Here is a 17,329-nt window from a genome sequence, read left to right as displayed (position 1 = left end):
AAATAGCTCTGGCCTCTTGACGAATTGGTGAGTGCCGGGTTGACGGACGGGTGTTGACTGGCAGTAGACTTCTTCTGAACAATAATTTTATCGATAGTAACATTTACGCTGTTTAGGAACAATATTTTATTATCATTACATTCAAAGATTGTGTCTCTTCAGTTTATAAAATAGGAAATATTTAATCATATTATAAATCTAATATAATAAAGTTTTATCAATAATGTATTATATTGTAAAACTTTGTATTATAAAATATTATATTAAATAATGTCAGTGTATAAAATTTATATGCAGACGTCTATATCATATACTTGCGTTAAGAAGCCTCAAATAATTATTTTTTTTTCTTGACTAAAATAATTGATTGGGAGGTAGGTAAATAATGAATTTGGCCCACTTACTGCACTGAAAACAGCATGCCTACATCAGCCATGATGCCAAAATCAACGACAACAGAAGACGACAAGTTCTAATTGAAGACACCAGAAAGTTTATTTGAATTTGTCTAGGAATAATTTCTACTTTTTCAACTGTTTTGTTTTTGGTTATTTTTAAATAAAGGGAGCGAAGAAAGTTGGAGCATACGTCTCCTTCCATTAATCTATAAAACTACTTTTTCTAAATTAGAGATGAAACCAATTTAATAAAATTAAAATTATTTACATAAACCGTCGGTTTTAATTGACATAAAATCTTTATGATTATATGAAAATACTATATGTTTATAGTTGAAAACTACCTAAGCATTACTTATCCTAAGAATTAAGATATGGTTTGGGAAGTGAAATGAGATTTTTGAGTTTTAATATATATTATTATTTTTTGAGATTTGAAAAAATTAAAAAAAAAATTAAATTATTTATTATATTTTTTAAGAAAATTATAATTATGAGATGAGAGATAATAATAATCCGATACAATAAGATCATGTGTCCGTGACCATATATCTGCCAACCAAGTAAGCTCCTGTATTCTTCCGATGCCCAACTTTTGCGTCAAAATGCAAGAGTTTTCACGGCAACCTGATGATATGAAGCGAACATTCTTGGGCAGTTTTGCCAATCAATATCCAATTATTTATTTTCTAACACACACAAAAAAAAAAAAAAAAAGAAAAGAAGTTATTTACATATATAGAGATATAAAGAACTTTCGATAGTGACTCGTGAGTCAAAAGTAATGTAGCAAAAAGGATGAATTTGATTTGTGAGGAAAAGGAAGGCTTTAAACCTTCATTAACATTTGAATAATTGTCATCCAATGAGTTGAAATTACAAATATTATTAGACTTATTCATATTCCTAATTCTCCACTAATTTTAATGCCTTCTCCACTACATGAATTGCAATATATATGTGTGTGTGTAAGTTTGTTCTTTTTTAATTAATCTGAAAAATAATGAGAATTTTGTAACACCCATTAATAGTGATCATCATGTTATCACCTAGGTACTAACTAGGTAGCTTATTCAATTCAAGATGTTGTCTAAATCAATAGAGATCATGATCCACATAATTTACATGATTTATTACAATACTAATAAAACACTCAAGAGACACGAAATAGAATTTTGAAAACATATAGTACTACAATAAAAATGAACATTTATAACGACATCTTTGCGAGAAAAATGATTATTTATGACAAGAATAAATTTATTTTTATAGTAAATAGTCATTTTAACAAGAAATAACTTGACACAAATAAATAATTTTTTTATAATAATATTATAATTATTTTAACCAAAAAGTACTGCACATAAGCTTAATTAATTTTTCCTGCCAGTGGAACCGATGCTTTAATAGTCCAGTAATCATAATTGGCTAAGACAAGGATGAAGTATTCCACTATCACTTAATAGTCAGAAGGCACTAGTGGGCTAGTTTTAAGTGGTTTGGAGACTTTCTACATTCACGTTCCAATTGCAAACAAATTTATACTATGTTTAGGTGTTGAAATGATTTCAGATTATCTGAATTGATCTGTAAATAGTAATGAATTAATATGTTTGAGTGGCCGGTTTTGTGGGTCCAATGAGATCATGTGTTTGAATATATGAAATAGGTTAAAATATGTTTTCAATTTTTATGAAAAGTTCAAAATGCCATAGATCTAATCAATGATTGGTTTGAGATAGGCTAAGACGAGCTTAGCATCCAAACATACCCATAAGCAACCTATTATTTATAGGTATCCAGATCCTTTTCATGAGTGGAGTCCAGCAAGCACATTGTGGTTCATTTTGGTGGTTCATTGTCAAGAGCTCTCGAGTTTGCTGATCGATCAGTCATCATATTTTGGTAGGAAAGGATCAAAATGGAAGAGCAGGATCAAGAGAGCAGTGTGAGAGATGGAAGAAGATCAAGCAATAAGGGAGAGGCATGCGAAGAGTTGAGACAATACATGTATTGCATATTCTCAAATGTTTGCTTTGCAGGATACAACATAGTCTCAAAAGCCGCTCTGGACAAAGGCATGAATCGTTATGTGCTTGTTGCCTATGGACAAATTTTTGGAATTCTAGCTACTGTTTTTTTCGCATTAATCTTCGAAAGGTTACCATCTCTCTTTCACGTCTTCTCTTGTTTTGGCATTCTTTCAATCTCTTCTGTCAACTTCTCTTGTACACTCCCTTGCAGGAACATTAACAGCAAACTAAGCGTAGCAATCTTAAGAAATGTCTTCTTATTGGGTCTCGTGGGGTAAGTTGTATGCAAGATGAATGGGTCATCCTCTGCCGGCTTGCTCCATATCTACAGGAGTCTGTTTTCTAGTTTTATCAACTAGGCATAACAATTTAAAGTTTCTGTTAATTCCTTGATTTTTCACTTACTTTCAAATATAGATCTGTGCTTGGGAGGACGTTGTTTTTCGCAGGACTGGAATACACTTCACCAACTTTTGCAGCTGCATTGGCCAACTTAATTCCATCAATCACCTTTATCCTGGCCGTTCTGTGCAGGTATGAGGAAAAATAATAATTAATGCCAAAAGGATAATGAATATCAATTAATCCCAGAACAGTGATTCCCTCCCTATATTGTCATTCTATGCTTCTTGAGTTGATAAATCTTGCTTGGCATATTCAGGATGGAGAAAGTAGACCTTTCCAAGCGTGGTTCTCAAGCCAAGATATTGGGGACCATCATAGCCTTTGGAGGAGCAACACTGATGACCTTATACAAGGGTCCTGCTGTGATTTCTTTTCATTCTCAACGCTCGCATCAACCTACCACTGGATCGAGATTACTTTTAGACAAGGATTTAATTAAGGGCTCCTTGATACTTGTGATTTCATACATTTCATTGTCAGCATTCTACATCTTACAGGTGAAATCCCTTAAGCCAATGCTTAATATAAGCCATTAGTATAGATTATAATACTCCAAATCATGATCCACAGGTATTTTCGAATTCCTTGAATTATAGTTATTGTTTTCAAATAGAAAGATTGATTATACTCCAAAAAGAACTGCTACATACACAAAAAGATTATATAAAAGTAAACCCCTAAACTGACGTAGTTTTATAGGATTAGTTAGATCTATTTTACAATAAAAGTAATTTTACAATTTGACGTATCACATTAAGTCAAATCAATTTGTGGTTTATTTTTGTATAATCATTTTGTGGCTAAAATATTTTCCAATTTAAAATAGAAGCAAAATGTGAATTGTGCATTTCAATTGAATAGAAGCAAAATGGATTTCAAATTATAAGTAGGGTAGGTTGTAAGGCCCCCGCCACTTGTCCACCCTCCCATCCCCACCGACTGGCCCCCATTTGGGTAGTGGGGTGCCCTCGGCCGTCAAATGTCAGGGTGTGGGCCTTCGTCCGCACCTAAGAAGACACGCAAGGACGGGGCCCAGGTTAGGCCCTAGCTCGCCTGCATTAGGGCCCGTCCATTCACACTCACACACATATATAACTATTTTCTTTTATAAAAGAACGTCATTTTGATGTTTGGCTGAGTGCTATATAAAGAATAGAAAATCTTAAATTTTTTGCAAAAATCTCATTTCTCTCTTTCCCTATGTCGTTCTCTCCAATCTCCTCTCTTCTTCTCCTCTACTTTTTCTTCTTGAAGGCTGAAACTTGTGACTGTGAGACATGGTGTCTCAGACACCCATGGGATATGGGCCACAACATGGCCGTGGATTTTGCGAAGAGACCCACAGCCATGTGTGGCCGTGGTTCTTTGCTCAGACCCACAACTACATTGTAGTCTTGCTGAAACAGAAAGTTGCAATTTTTTTTTAAGTTTAGTTTTTTTATTGGTATTTGTAACTGTTAAATGGTTGTTGTCGTTTCTGGTTGATTTTAGTTTTTTTTTTTTTTTTTTCGATTATTTAGTTTTGGTTTTGGATCTATAGACTTTTTCACTATGGGTGGGTGGTGGGCGAGGTTGGACAAATGGCTGTGTGGGCCAATCTGCCCCTAGTATTTGGACAAGGGCACCCATCCACTGGAAGCGATGCCAAGGTATGGGTGCCCAAATTATTTCATGCAATAATGGGGTGCAAGACAAGGGCTCACTAGTTAAGGGGTGATACTCTCACCCCTAATTATAAGTACTTCCAGGGGATGAGCAGTTTAATTTCTTGAAAGTTTGATTGTTTTGGCATTTCTAAACCAAAACTGACCAACATTGATCGGTTTATGAGCAGTAGTTGGATCCATTTTAGTTATATCATAAAGTCAAAACAGAATTCAAAGATTTTGATTTAGTGTTATGGATTTGGGTCAAGAGTAAGCTACTATACCCTTAATTTATATCACTCACTTTGTCTTTATGACGTGGCACTACAATGTAGTGTCATGTGACTTATTAAAAGAATTTAAGAATTTTTAAAATTATATATTTAGAATAAAATGATACCCAAAAATATAAAAAGATAAAGACTAAAATCCTAGATTCCGATCTATACTTTTTTATGTTTCTGTTTTAAATTTTTTAGTAAGCTACATGACACCACATGCCAAGGATTGGCTTGATACTTGGCATTCTCTATTTTTGTTTTCCATAAACTGTTCAGTTTAATCGCAAATATTGAAGTAGGTCAGGCCTCTCTTTGTCTAAATATTTAGCTTGTTAGCTCCTATGTATATAGAGAAGGGAACAAAGTGATAATTGACATGATGACATGATTATTGTAGACAATTACAATCAAAATGTATCCGGCACCAATAACTCTCACATTATTAACTTGCATATCGAGTGCTGTTCTCTCCACAATCGTGGCGGCAATTCTGGATCATAAAGCTTCTTCATGGAAGTTGTCATGGAACATCAACCTTCTTGCTCCCATCTACAGTGTATATTTTTAATTTCTAAATGTCACCCCATATCTTCATCTTTATATATGATTCTTGAAAATCTAAATTTCAGACATTTTTTTTTTTATTTGGCAGGGGATTGTGATATTTGGAATTACTATTTATATTCAAACGTTGGTAGTAAAAAAAAAGGGTCCAGTTTTCATGACAGCGTTTAGACCATTGTTCACAATTGTTGTAGCCATTATGGGACTGCTCATTTTAGGAGATGCTTTATATATGGGAAGGTATGTACGTGGATAGATGAATATATAATTGCTAGCTTTTGGTACCAAATGGATTTTATTGTGGTATTTTCTACTTCCATTTCAGTATTATTGGAGCTACATTGATAGTTCTTGGTCTGTACGCCACTCTATGGGGAAAAGAAAAGGAGAAAGCTGATCAGAAGCGTTTCGAGCAAACCATAACTCAAGAAGTTATTGAAATTAAGGAAGTAAAACAATAGAGTTATGTATTTAAATGCATTGTGGTATCCTATTAGAAACTTAAGTTTTATTTGTTTAATAAGATCGTGTAACTTTTCACTCTTAAATTTCTTACCTACATGCGGATGGATCGAGTTACGTGAATGATGCTGAGTTAATATTTGCACGATACATTACGAGGCTTATTGGGCTGACCAGTGGGCTTGGGTTACCAACCGGGCTACTAACGCATGATCTCCTAAGAACTTGGCCCACCCTCAGAGTCCAGTCCATCCTAACTATCGAGAGAATAATTGTCTGAGCGTCATTCGGGTAAGAAAATTTATCCTATCATTTGAGTATAGATATACCCTTCACCCTATAACTTGAATTTTGAATAGGGGATAAGTTCTCTATCACATAATAACAGAAATCTCACAGACTCTATATATGCAAAGAACCCAAGTATGTAGAGATCATATGATTCATTGGTATTAAAAATGGAGTTTTCCATCGTAATTATTGACTTAGAAATCGAAGATGTTCTCCAAAACCTTCAAGTTACTCTAGTATTTGATTACATGTGACCATGCGTGAATGGCGATAAAACACGTCCATAATATTTATGTACGTCAAATGTTTATTTTGACCCATGACCTCCCAGCTTGTCATGTTTGAACAACCTTACCCCATAGCTTAAGATTGTGTAAAGATTCATCGAACATTTGGTCAAAAAATTGTTAGAATACAGGAAATCGCAAAATTGATTTTGCACAATGTATGATTTCTATCATGATCTCGCTAATTTGTTTATATATTTGATGGGTATATAAGTGAATAGGATCGATAAAAAGTGCATTTTGTTATAAAACTATCGAAAAGGAAAGAGAGAGATAGATTTATTATAAAACTTTCTAAAAGGAGAGAGAGATAGAGTTTAGAGAAGTTATGAAACTTATGAATTTATTAAAGAATTCAACGATATATATAGGCGTACAAAGGGGACTATGCTAACTTACTATGCAGTACTATGCTGGCACTATGTACTGTGCATATGTCGGCCATTCACTATGTCAGTTACTATGCAGTACTATGCTGGCACTATGCACTGTGCATATGTCGACTATTCACTATGTCAGTTACTATGCTGTACTATGCTGGTACTATGCTGGTACTATGCACTGTGCATTTGATGACTAGATAAATGTGGTCATACAATTCAAGATAGTTTATAACACATTTAGCTTAATTGCTTGATTAATTACTCACTTTTCAATTTAGTGCTGTGTTTGGGAGGACGTACAGCGTATTACGCAGGACTGGAATCCACTAGCTCACCAGCTGTTGCATCTGCTTTGGGCAACTTAATTACATCCATCACCTTTTGTTTTTTCTAATTTCTTCCGTTAATGCTGGATTTTCCTCAAGCCTTCTTTAATCCAATTTTTTAATATACACTAATTTTGAAAGGCGCCCAAATCTAAATTTTAAAGAAAATAATTTTTACCGTATTAGGATATATAAGTTCGTATATTTCTTTTAAAAAACGTGGACAAACTCGAAACCCATTAAAAAAATTCAATTTTTAATTATAAATCTCGTTATATTTCAAATAAAACATACTAAACTTACACGTATCGAAACTATCTCGTCTAACATTCTTCAAACTTTAAACCAAGATATCCGCGAGCAATTCTGTCAAGGAGACGATGCACCCTTTAGTCTGTGACTGTATATATACCATATATGCAACTCAATGTCATGAACGTGGAGGCTGAGTCGGACTCCTCTGGGATGTTTAATTGGTTGAAAGGGACTGATTGTGTACGTTGGGCTTTGAGGAGATTATTGGATTAAGACTTTTCGAAATTTACTTAAGTAATTTACGTTATATCACTATCTCACTTTCATCCTATTATTTATAGTGTAGTGTATTTATATTCATTTAATAATAAAAAAACATGTACTAAATAATCATTCAATAGTAAGAAATGTATCACATCTTACTTAGTGGGATGCTAGCAAGATGATAATATGGTATATAAAATTTTCTAATTTACTTTCATGATCTTTATTTTTGTATTGGTTAATGAAAAAACAGATGTTGGGCCTATGATTGAGAAATATGGTAACGACATTAATTCATTTAAATAATGAACAAATTAAGTTTTGATCTTCTAGGCTTTTCCGGGGCGAGATTTTATGATTGACAACAGAGAATAAATTGCAAGCAACGACCAGAGGAAAGAGCAGAAAAAAGACTGATTGATCAAGATACAATTTTTTTTTGTTTTAAGTGATGATCTAGATATTAATTAACAATTTATGAAAGGAATGCAGTATACCATGTGATAAGATACAATATAAACAACATCGAGCCATCTAATTTCTTAATTGCAACAGAAAGGGAAAAATGCATAAATCCTGGTTATTCCAAAACTTTCTGAGATCCTATCTATGTACATGTGTTTGTTGCATGCCATAAGTACCTTGCGGCACAACTCCGGATTCGTGATGAGAACCAGCACCAGCAGGGCCCTGAAACTAAATAGAGTACATAGTTTAAGAATGACCGTAATTATCATTTAAAAGCCACAAAATTATGTAGTTCAAATACAAGTCATCAAGTTATGCATAAAGAAGAGTAAGTTTATTACCGTATAGATTAATATGGTGGGAGCAAATACCTTACCGACTATTTTTCTAGTTTCATATTATGAGAACCAGAGACGTCACAAAGAAGGTTGACTTAAATAACCATGTTACTGGCAAAATAAAATCATTTACGTGGTGCTGTCTAACTTCCAACAGTTTCATGGGTGTGTGAAAATCTGAAAATGTAAGAGGTTTCTACTTTACTGTCCAGGAGATATTGTTAAGCAGCTTTCCATAACTTCCTTCTAACCTAACACATGTCAATTTAAAGCTCAATTGGCACTGATCCAAAATAGTTCTCAGTTTCTTTCAACTAAGTTCCAGTTTCACAGTGCAATAAGCTCAAGGTGATGCACAGACCATGCACAATCAGTTTGGTTTTTTTTTTTTAAAAAAAAGACTATCGTTTATGCATATTTTGCAAGATAGAGTTCATAAATGGTCACTGTTCTTGTGAATGAACAAATCCACATTGCCGGTTCATTTATCTACTATCCTCAGCTGTGTGTCAAACCTAAAACTGTTTCCCCTCCCCCCCTCTTTACAAATTACAGTCTCAGACCCTAAAACAGCATGCACCAAAGTTCCACTACTTTTAATCTAGAGGGTGGTAACATCAAAAAAAGCAAAAATCATCACTCCAGTGGGACTGAAAATTTTCAGAATGCACTAGTGAGCACACTAGGGTACATACCTGATCCGTTCCATAAGGATCAGGGTATGAATTTCCTCCATACGCCATACCATGATTGCTGTAGCTTGCAGCATATCCAGTACCTGAATATAAACCACTCCAAACGTTAAAGAGTTGAACTTAATTGATTGCTTAATTTCTGCAAATGCAATAAGCGGCAATAAAACATATTCCAAGAAAAACCAAATCAGTCAAAGATGAATTACTTGGGTTTGCTGCTATCGCTGCTGCAGCAGCAGCAGCCCTTGCTCTTTTCTCCGCATCAGCCAGTTCCGCACGTAGTTTCTCAATTTCACGAGTCATGGAAATCATATATCTATCCATTGCTTGCCTGTGCTCGAGGTTACTAGCACGTGTTTTCTTCTCGTTTTCGATAGCAGCCCTATTCATAACAGAAGTGGTATCATTTGAAACTTTCGAAAAGATAACCATGTAATTTCTTATTACTTTCAATCAATTCCATCATAGAACATCAAGTACTCGAACGAACAAAATAACTCCCTCTTCCCCCACCCTTCCAAAGTGGCTTTGCTTTCTCTAATTAAACTCCTTGCTTAGCTCAATTCAAATTCTATGCACGGTTCTTTTCAGATTATGCATCTTTAATAGGCTTCTCAACAATTTATCTGATATTTCCGCCACTAAATTTGCCTAGTTTCAATTAAATGCATAAAAATTAAAAGTGAATGGGAGTAAAATTGCATAAGAAAAATAAAATCAGGAAAAAATCACCTTCCTCTCTGAATCTCCTTGCGCACGCTCTCAATGTTGGCCTTAATAGGCGGGACTTGCTGCAACTCCGAGCGTGCCCTGGCGAGATCGCCCTCGATGGCTTGGAGCTGCGCCGAGAGCTCCTGGCGTGCCCCGCCGAATTTCTGCACATCAGACCGCACCTGAGCGAGCTCGGCGCTCATCTCATCGATCGCACGAACCTCGGCCTCCATCTTCAAGCACCTCTCGTACAACTCACTCGCTTGAGCATCTCTCTCGGCTTTCACATCGGCGGCCTTCTCCGAGAGGTGTCGGAGATCCATCTGAGCCGAGCGGAGGTTGTGCTTGAGGGCCACATGGGTGGAGGCGAGCCGTTGGTTTTCCTCGAGAAGGGATTGGATCTCGCGGTGCTGAATGGCGATTCTGTCTTCGAGGACAACGGAGCTCGGGTGGTGGTGGGACCTAACAGATGGCGAGGGGTGGTGGGGGCCACGAAGGTGGTGAAGGAGGCGAGCGTCGTCGATTCGGGCTTCTTCCCGGAGTTTCGAGGCATTGGAAGTACGGTGCTTTCGTCCGGCCATGTCCCAGATTTCCCAGCAGCTGAAGCTTGCCTCGCCAAAAAGAACAAAAAATAAACACAGCTGCTGCTCCATTTCCAAATTTATATTATTCACTTTTCATAATTTAGACCGACGAAATGGAATTGAATAAGATTTTATTAAAATTTAAAATTTTAAAATTTATTATAGTTTATATAAAAATTTTAATAATTAAATAAAATAAAACGAAATATTATTTATATTCAAACGAGACCTTAATCTCTTTCTTATGTTGGGAATATTTTATTTTAAATATATATTTTTAAAATTTTTTTTAATAAATCACTTAACGTCATAAAAAAATTAAATGATATAAATTAAAAACATAATAACATTACTTATAATTTAGTCTATGATAAAAAGTCATAAATCTATAGTTTATTTAGGAATGCATGATTTTTAAGTTAATCTTAGTTTCTTGATTAGTTTATTGACATAGTTGGCTATCAATAAGAATTCATGAAAATATAAAAATTTAGTACAACAGAGAATATCTTCAGGTGTCTGGTGCATGTGATGGTACGTGAAAGCGTGTACTCCACGTGTTTAGAACAGCTGGTGGGCGTGGGGACGTGTGTGGAGAGTGTTGCCCACGCACTCTATTCCTCTGCTTGCGAGTAGGCTACGTCTGAGTCATTTGCGAGTGTGTAATACACGTGTTGAGAAAGGGCAATGCGCATGGATGAAGCGTAGGAGCGTGTCTACCACGCATTTAAGAAGGCTGGTCAAGAGCGCTTGTGGAGAGTGTTGTAGGAGCGTGTCTATCACGTGTCTAAGAAAGTTGGTGCACGTCAAAGCGCGTGTGGAGAGTATTGTCCATGCGCCTTTTACGTCTGCCTACGAGTAGGCTGCATCTTAGGCGCGTTAGTGCGTCTAATACATTATACTTTATAGGCGAGTGCGCGTGTATTAGACGCACAAGCGTCTAGGATGGTTGGTACGTGTGTGGAAGGTGTTGTGCATGCGCTTTTTTCCATGCCTGTGAGTGGGCTACTTCTAGGCGCGTTGGTGCGTGTGATGCACGCACTTGATCATTGGTTGGAGTTTATTATATAGCTAGGGAAACTCTTTACTATCTACCCTTATTAGTAATTTTTTCTTGGCGCGCTCAATCTCTTCAGAGTTGCTTCGCTTTGAGATATGAGGCCTTGCGTATGTGAGAACTCCAGTATAGGAGTTCCCAACGGCTGGAAATTTCATATTTTAGATAATGTTTGGCTATTAAGAAATTTTATTTTAAATATAAAATTTTTATCTTATTATTATAATTTTTTTAAATTTCTATATAAATATAATAAACAATTTAATTTTTTTCTTATTTTTTTAAATTCTAAAATAATAATAATATTTTAATATTTAATCTTAAAATTCAAAATTCTCATCTAAGAAATCTCAGTGATCAAGCAGAAGATTTCGTTGAACACTCCTAGACCATAGTTTCTATTCAATTGCTGTGAAGGTAATTTCGATGTTGTTTTACTTTATTCTTATTCTGTTGCTGGTTGACGACACGATATTTAATGTATAAAATTTAAATTAAAATTTATCATGCAAATCAAATCATGCCATGTGAATATTTGATGGGTGGTTCACACCAATTTGCAAGTAAGAGGACTTAGATAGGCTACAAATTCTGCCATGGGCTAAGTTGTAGGTATGGAATTGTTCATGAATTAATGAGGCAATATCACTACAGTCTACCGAAGTTAAATAGGGTTCCACTGAGCCTTGTAGATCATATCAGAGTTAGGCTTAAGAATCGTCAGATACCTCAATTAAGGAAGCTTAATGTATTACAAGGAAAATTAATCTGGCTAGCTTTTGTAGCATTCCCAATGAAGCTATCCATCTTAATATTGAAGGAAATTTGATCTTGTTAACTTTCCTGATGGTCTCAAGTGGGGCTTTTTTTTTTTTTTTTTTTTTTTTAAGACACAGACATTTGTTTGCTCTGTTTTGGGGATAGTTTATCACACCTCTGCCTACACATTCAACGTCATTCAAGGAGTGTATCTTCGTGTTCTTACATCTCTGTCAGAGGGATTTTAGTGTGTTTCTATTTGAGAAGAACTCTTTCCTTGTTCTCGTTCTAAAGTCCATGTTTAGAATATAATCTCGTATTGTCACTGCAATTTATATATAACTGGATCATCTGATTGGTATATTCGATGTATCTCGACCTTACTTTTGTTTGCCAGATCAAGCTGGCTCAGACATTCAAATCTTGGGACTTCTTTCTTTTTTGTTTACATAACAGCTGTTCTAATTTGAAGTCAGAAAACGTAGTGATTGCTCATTCTAATCTCAGCCTTCACTATTGACGTTTTTTCCTTATAGGCATGTGAAAACGCACTATTATCAATTATGCCTTGAAAGTAACGATATTGCAAACCCCAAAATAGATACATTCTTTGAAAATTTGTGTAACTTTTGGACAAAATCAGGAGATTTGAATGAAAACTGAAAATTTGTGTAACTTTTCTTTGACATCAGCCACTTCACCACCTGATCAGTTGGCAGAAAAGCAGCAGCTTGATTCTTATGTTTTGGAGTGCAAAGGAAGATTACCGACTGACAATTTATGAAATGAAAAGAATTTTTCAGTTGATTATGATGATCAAGAAGAAGATTTAATTATTCTCTTGAAAAATTCACGTAGGGGAAAACCGAAGCCTTCAGATATGGTTGTGTTAGTCAGATGAGTTCTTTAGCAACTAGCAAGTGGGAAAAAAAATGTTACATATGAGGATCTAGAAAGAAGTGCTATAGGTCTAACTAGTTTCTTAGTTCCGATATTTGGCGATCAAATGATTCAAATCATTCCCATGTTCCTCAAATAGGATTTAAGGGGCCAGATGCTGTCAATTGATCACTGTAAATTCTGTCTTCATATCAGTTCAGACGCAGGCTGCAGTGTACCTAAAAGTTAAGAAGTATGAAGAGCGCTGAGAAAGGCAACAAACATCCATTACTTTGCAAGGTGACAGGATGTGCAGCAAGCACTAGTTCAGATATGAAATCAATAAGAGGAATCTACGAAATTTGCATGACCGACAACGACTTACCCTCATACTTTGAGCCTTCAGGTATGTTCTCTGTTACTGGGTTTACACGACCTGCTAATCTTGGTGGCAACTTGTGTTAGATGCACATTATTTGGTTCAAGAGTTCTTTATTTATTAGTTCCATATTACACACTTCTTGAGAATAAATAAATAAATAAATAAAAAATAAAAACAAGTGTGTATTAGAAATCTGGTGAATAAAAAATTTTAAAAATTTTATATGCAGTCATTTTTACGTATTCTTTACACACTCCATTAATATGATTTAGCTGAATCATTTTTTTAATATAAAGTTGATTTGACTAATATATTAATAGAATATTTCAAAGAGTACACAAAAATAATTATATTTAGTAAAACTCGGATGGGGAGTTGGGTCACTGAATTAGTACAAGATATCTTGCGTTTAGGGTCCTTTTCTAAGAAATATAATAAAAAAAGTATGGGCAGGCCGCAGGGATTGATTAGTCACACTGTTGATTAAGGCCCACTTGCCCAAGCCTGTTTAATATGGGCCGGGACTCAAATCACTGCTCATTTTTTTGGGATTTAAATCTCTTCTCATGCTTATTTATCGACCCTTCATTACAGTGTAGTTTGATATCCGGACCATTTCCATAAGCATTGTTTTGCATGAATAGTAATGGAAAACCTAACCCTGCAGGAAGAAATTAGCACGGTCCAATGTCGGAATGGCATGTGGTTCTAACAAGTGAATCTTGATCCTATCCCAGTTATATGTTTGCGCCGAGCAGATAATGTAGACTTTGATTCTGAAGAGTGGCATTGGAAATCCAAAAGCACTCTGCTCAAGCAATTGAATTTCAGGCGAGAGTCAGCTGCCACTTGAACACCCCCCCTCAACTTCAAACAGCATTACTAGCTATCTTGTAATAATCTCCACCCTTTCAGATATGATCGAGAACCGCATCTATGCGTACATCTCAATAATCGAATCTTCCATATCACCAAGTGCGCATTCAATGTTTGCGTTGGAGCTCGCATGTTTTTGTTTCTCTAAGACGGTGAGAGATGTCTGTTTTTTTCTTTACTTTATTCACAAAATTTAAAGAAAAAAACCCAAAACAAAGATTACTTGGCCTGGAGGCCGTTTTTCTTCTTCCTAGAGCTTAGGTGTTTGAAACTTGAAAGAGGAAGTAAACATACACGTTTCTGTGAGGTAATTGCAATAAATAAATTCAGCAGAGTGGTCCCATTTTTTTCTTTTCTTTTTTATAGTGTGAGATGAAAGTCTAAGATCGAGAAAAAAACACACGTAGTTTATACGAAAAGTTCGTATACGAATAATAATACATATATAAATATTCCATGACAACAAGGGGAATAGTGCTGTTTTCCTCGGAACAAAAGATTAGAAGCTTGGAGTCATGTGAAGATCATTAAATGCTAGGGTGGGAAAAGGGTCTTGGGGTTCCACAACTCTAAAATAGTTTTAAGTTTCAATCTTCTCTCTCGAAGTGGGATTCCTTTTAATAATCATTAGACCTTAGCTTCATGTCGGATCTCATTAACTGGTTCACATTGATTTCTTGGTTGGCTCTTATTATTAATATTGTTGTATATAATAAATGATATGAGAATTTAGAGTTCAAAAAAAAAATAAAAATAAAAATAAAAAAGCACTGCCACAATGCGGTTAATCGATCGGTACACGCACGCAAACTATTTGACTCGAAGTAGATTCATAATTAAATATGGAACAACATTTTGTTTATAGTTATTACTATTCTTGTTGTTCTTCATCATGTCGATATATATAATTAAATGTAGATGCTAGCTATCCGTCTACCTATATATAAGAAATAATTAATTAATTGTGTCATATATATATATATGGAAAATTCTATAGACCATACTATCATTCTACTTGTATTCTATTAAATAATATATGACACATTTATTATATATTTTTTTATCATCTAATGATAATCAATGCACCACATTATATAAAATAGGATGTAAGTGAGATAGTAGTGTAGTATACATATAGCATTACTCGAGCATTGATCTCAATTAATATATATATATATTTGTCTGAATTTCCACAATCTCGTGCACGTGGGTGCATAAGGGTGCTGTTTACATTCAAAGACGTTTCTAACTGGTATTAATGGTGCGAATCAATTCAAACACAGGCAGGGAGATGTAATATTTGTTTATGATGAATGTCCCCCAACAAACATTCACGTCGAAACCCATCTCTCTGGGGGGGTCTTGGTCCTACTTAGAGAACTTCACCTCTCTCTTTTTACTATATTACTATACATATTCTACCCTAATTAATTATTAATCAGTACTGATCTCTACATTTAGTTTTACCAGCTCGATCTTTCTATCTAATAAGTAATGTTTCTGATCAATAACACACTCGTATGGGGAATAGAAAACATCATGATCATGACATATATATATATATATATGTACGTAGGTATGTATTTATGTATGTATATAGAAGAGTCAAAAGGAGAACGTGAAAAGTACTACTTCACAACTGCATGGATGGATTGCCAACCTATAACACGCCTAGGCTGTGGTCAACCCTCTCCAAATTATTTAATAATAGTTTATTCCACTGCTTGAAAACGACCCTTAATGCCCTTTTATGCTATTTTACAAATCTTTCATATTACCAGGCTAAAACTGTCAAGTCTTAACTTATATCTATGTATGAATTAATCAAGTAGTTATATACTGTATCGTGTATGGATTAAATATTGGTTTCTTCAACGCTCAGGAATATTTCGTAGACTTTAAATTATTTTCTTTGTTGCGCATGGTAGGACTCAATATATCAATGCAATTCTTGTTTAATAATTACGATTGTACATAATTTATTCGTATTTTAGAACAGAAGCATGTGGATGATCGATTCTACATTGATCAGATAGCACCTCCATAACCACTATAAATACATATGGTAAGTTCATTTTTCTTCAGCATCTTTCTTGGTCTGAAACTTCTCTTCCTCCATCCCCTAGAAAACATCTTCTTTTCATCTTGGCTTGTTTTTGATCGATCGTCAGTCTACAATATGGGGGGTTCTTCACCCTGTGCTTCATGCAAGTTGTTGAGACGCCGCTGCGCCAAGGACTGCGTCTTTGCTCCTTACTTCCCACCTGATGACCCTCACAAGTTTGCCATTGTTCACAAGGTTTTTGGTGCCAGCAATGTCAGCAAAATGTTGCTGGTCTGATATCTTTCTAGCTATTTTCTATTCTAGCTGCATGTACTTTCATTACTTTTGAGCTTGTTCTTAATTTACTTCCTTTCGATCGATTTCTATAGCATGCACCATGCTTTGGCCATAAAAACAAAGACTCGTAACAAGTGCTTTAATTTGACACACCATTTATTTTTCTTCAAAATTTTGCAGGAGCTTCCTATTTATCAGAGGGCAGATGCCGTGAGTAGTTTAGTTTACGAAGCAAATGCAAGAGTAAGAGACCCTGTTTACGGATGTGTTGGGGCAATCTCTTACCTACAGAATCAAGTATCACAGTTGCAAATGCAGCTTGCAATGGCTCAAGCAGAGATTCTTTGCATCCAGATGCAGCAAGAGCCTAACTTACCAACCCAGATAGACCAAGACGAGAAGTCGCTTCTTTTATCCAGCAACTTCAATAACAATATTCCCCAGTACCTCGGCTTTGCTTCTTCTAGCACTGTAATCCAAGACCCTCTTAAGAGAGAGTCTCTTTGGACTTAATATTATCTCCTTGCCTCTAATGAAATTGCCAAACTGTTTCTTTTTCTTTTTTTTCTCCTCCCTCGATCTCTCCCTTCTCTCCTTGGTTGTTGTGCGTGTATTATTTTGCTTGTCTTATATGTATATCTACG

General features: G+C 35.2%; 3 protein-coding genes across 4 annotated transcripts; 2 read left to right on the top strand and 1 right to left on the bottom strand.

Annotated features, from left to right (window-relative positions):
* The first annotated feature begins 2,222 nt into the window (after nt 1-2,222).
* LOC122290851 (WAT1-related protein At5g07050-like) lies at nt 2,223-5,902 on the top strand. The gene is made up of 7 exons (XM_043098520.1): nt 2,223-2,558; nt 2,643-2,705; nt 2,849-2,965; nt 3,093-3,333; nt 5,161-5,319; nt 5,416-5,567; nt 5,653-5,902. Exons 1-7 carry the CDS (start codon nt 2,320-2,322, stop codon nt 5,786-5,788), a joined length of 1,107 nt encoding a protein of 368 aa, XP_042954454.1. The 5' UTR covers nt 2,223-2,319; the 3' UTR covers nt 5,789-5,902.
* A 2,092-nt stretch (nt 5,903-7,994) lies between these two features.
* LOC122290850 (protein FLC EXPRESSOR) lies at nt 7,995-10,475 on the bottom strand. 2 transcript variants are annotated; one of them, XM_043098518.1, is made up of 4 exons: nt 9,829-10,475; nt 9,303-9,478; nt 9,097-9,179; nt 7,995-8,291 (listed from the first exon to the last, which is right to left on the bottom strand). In XM_043098518.1, exons 1-4 carry the CDS (start codon nt 10,458-10,460, stop codon nt 8,199-8,201), a joined length of 984 nt encoding a protein of 327 aa, XP_042954452.1. In that variant the 5' UTR covers nt 10,461-10,475; the 3' UTR covers nt 7,995-8,198. The 2 variants fall into 2 exon arrangements, with proteins under 2 accessions (XP_042954452.1, XP_042954453.1); XM_043098519.1 differs by having other exon boundaries at nt 7,995-8,285.
* A 5,983-nt stretch (nt 10,476-16,458) lies between these two features.
* On the top strand, nt 16,459-17,222 carry LOC122290849 (LOB domain-containing protein 12). Its single transcript, XM_043098517.1, has 2 exons — nt 16,459-16,679; nt 16,866-17,222. The coding sequence occupies exons 1-2, from the start codon at nt 16,524-16,526 to the stop codon at nt 17,196-17,198; spliced, it is 489 nt and encodes a 162-aa protein (XP_042954451.1). The 5' UTR covers nt 16,459-16,523; the 3' UTR covers nt 17,199-17,222.
* The last annotated feature ends 107 nt before the right edge of the window (nt 17,223-17,329 follow it).

The sequence above is a fragment of the Carya illinoinensis genome, chromosome 13, assembly GCF_018687715.1.
Source record: "Carya illinoinensis cultivar Pawnee chromosome 13, C.illinoinensisPawnee_v1, whole genome shotgun sequence".
Lineage (NCBI taxonomy): Eukaryota > Viridiplantae > Streptophyta > Magnoliopsida > Fagales > Juglandaceae > Carya > Carya illinoinensis.
This window is presented reverse-complemented; position numbering and strand designations above follow the sequence as displayed.

Excerpts from the sequence above, each read along its gene's own strand:
- LOC122290851 (XM_043098520.1), top strand. The coding sequence starts at position 2,320 with ATGGAAGAGCAGGATCAAGAGAGCAGTGTGAGAGATGGAAGAAGATCA. Across the intron at positions 3,334-5,160 it reads CAGCATTCTACATCTTACAG|ACAATTACAATCAAAATGTA; the intron begins GTGAAATCCCTT and ends TGATTATTGTAG. Across the intron at positions 5,320-5,415 it reads TTCTTGCTCCCATCTACAGT|GGGATTGTGATATTTGGAAT; the intron begins GTATATTTTTAA and ends TTTATTTGGCAG.
- LOC122290850 (XM_043098518.1), bottom strand. The coding sequence starts at position 10,460 with ATGGAGCAGCAGCTGTGTTTATTTTTTGTTCTTTTTGGCGAGGCAAGC. Across the intron at positions 9,479-9,828 it reads AAGGAGATTCAGAGAGGAAG|GGCTGCTATCGAAAACGAGA; the intron begins GTGATTTTTTCC and ends TGTTATGAATAG. Across the intron at positions 8,292-9,096 it reads ATCCTTATGGAACGGATCAG|TTTCAGGGCCCTGCTGGTGC; the intron begins GTATGTACCCTA and ends TACTCTATTTAG.
- LOC122290849 (XM_043098517.1), top strand. The coding sequence starts at position 16,524 with ATGGGGGGTTCTTCACCCTGTGCTTCATGCAAGTTGTTGAGACGCCGC. Across the intron at positions 16,680-16,865 it reads ATGTCAGCAAAATGTTGCTG|GAGCTTCCTATTTATCAGAG; the intron begins GTCTGATATCTT and ends AAAATTTTGCAG.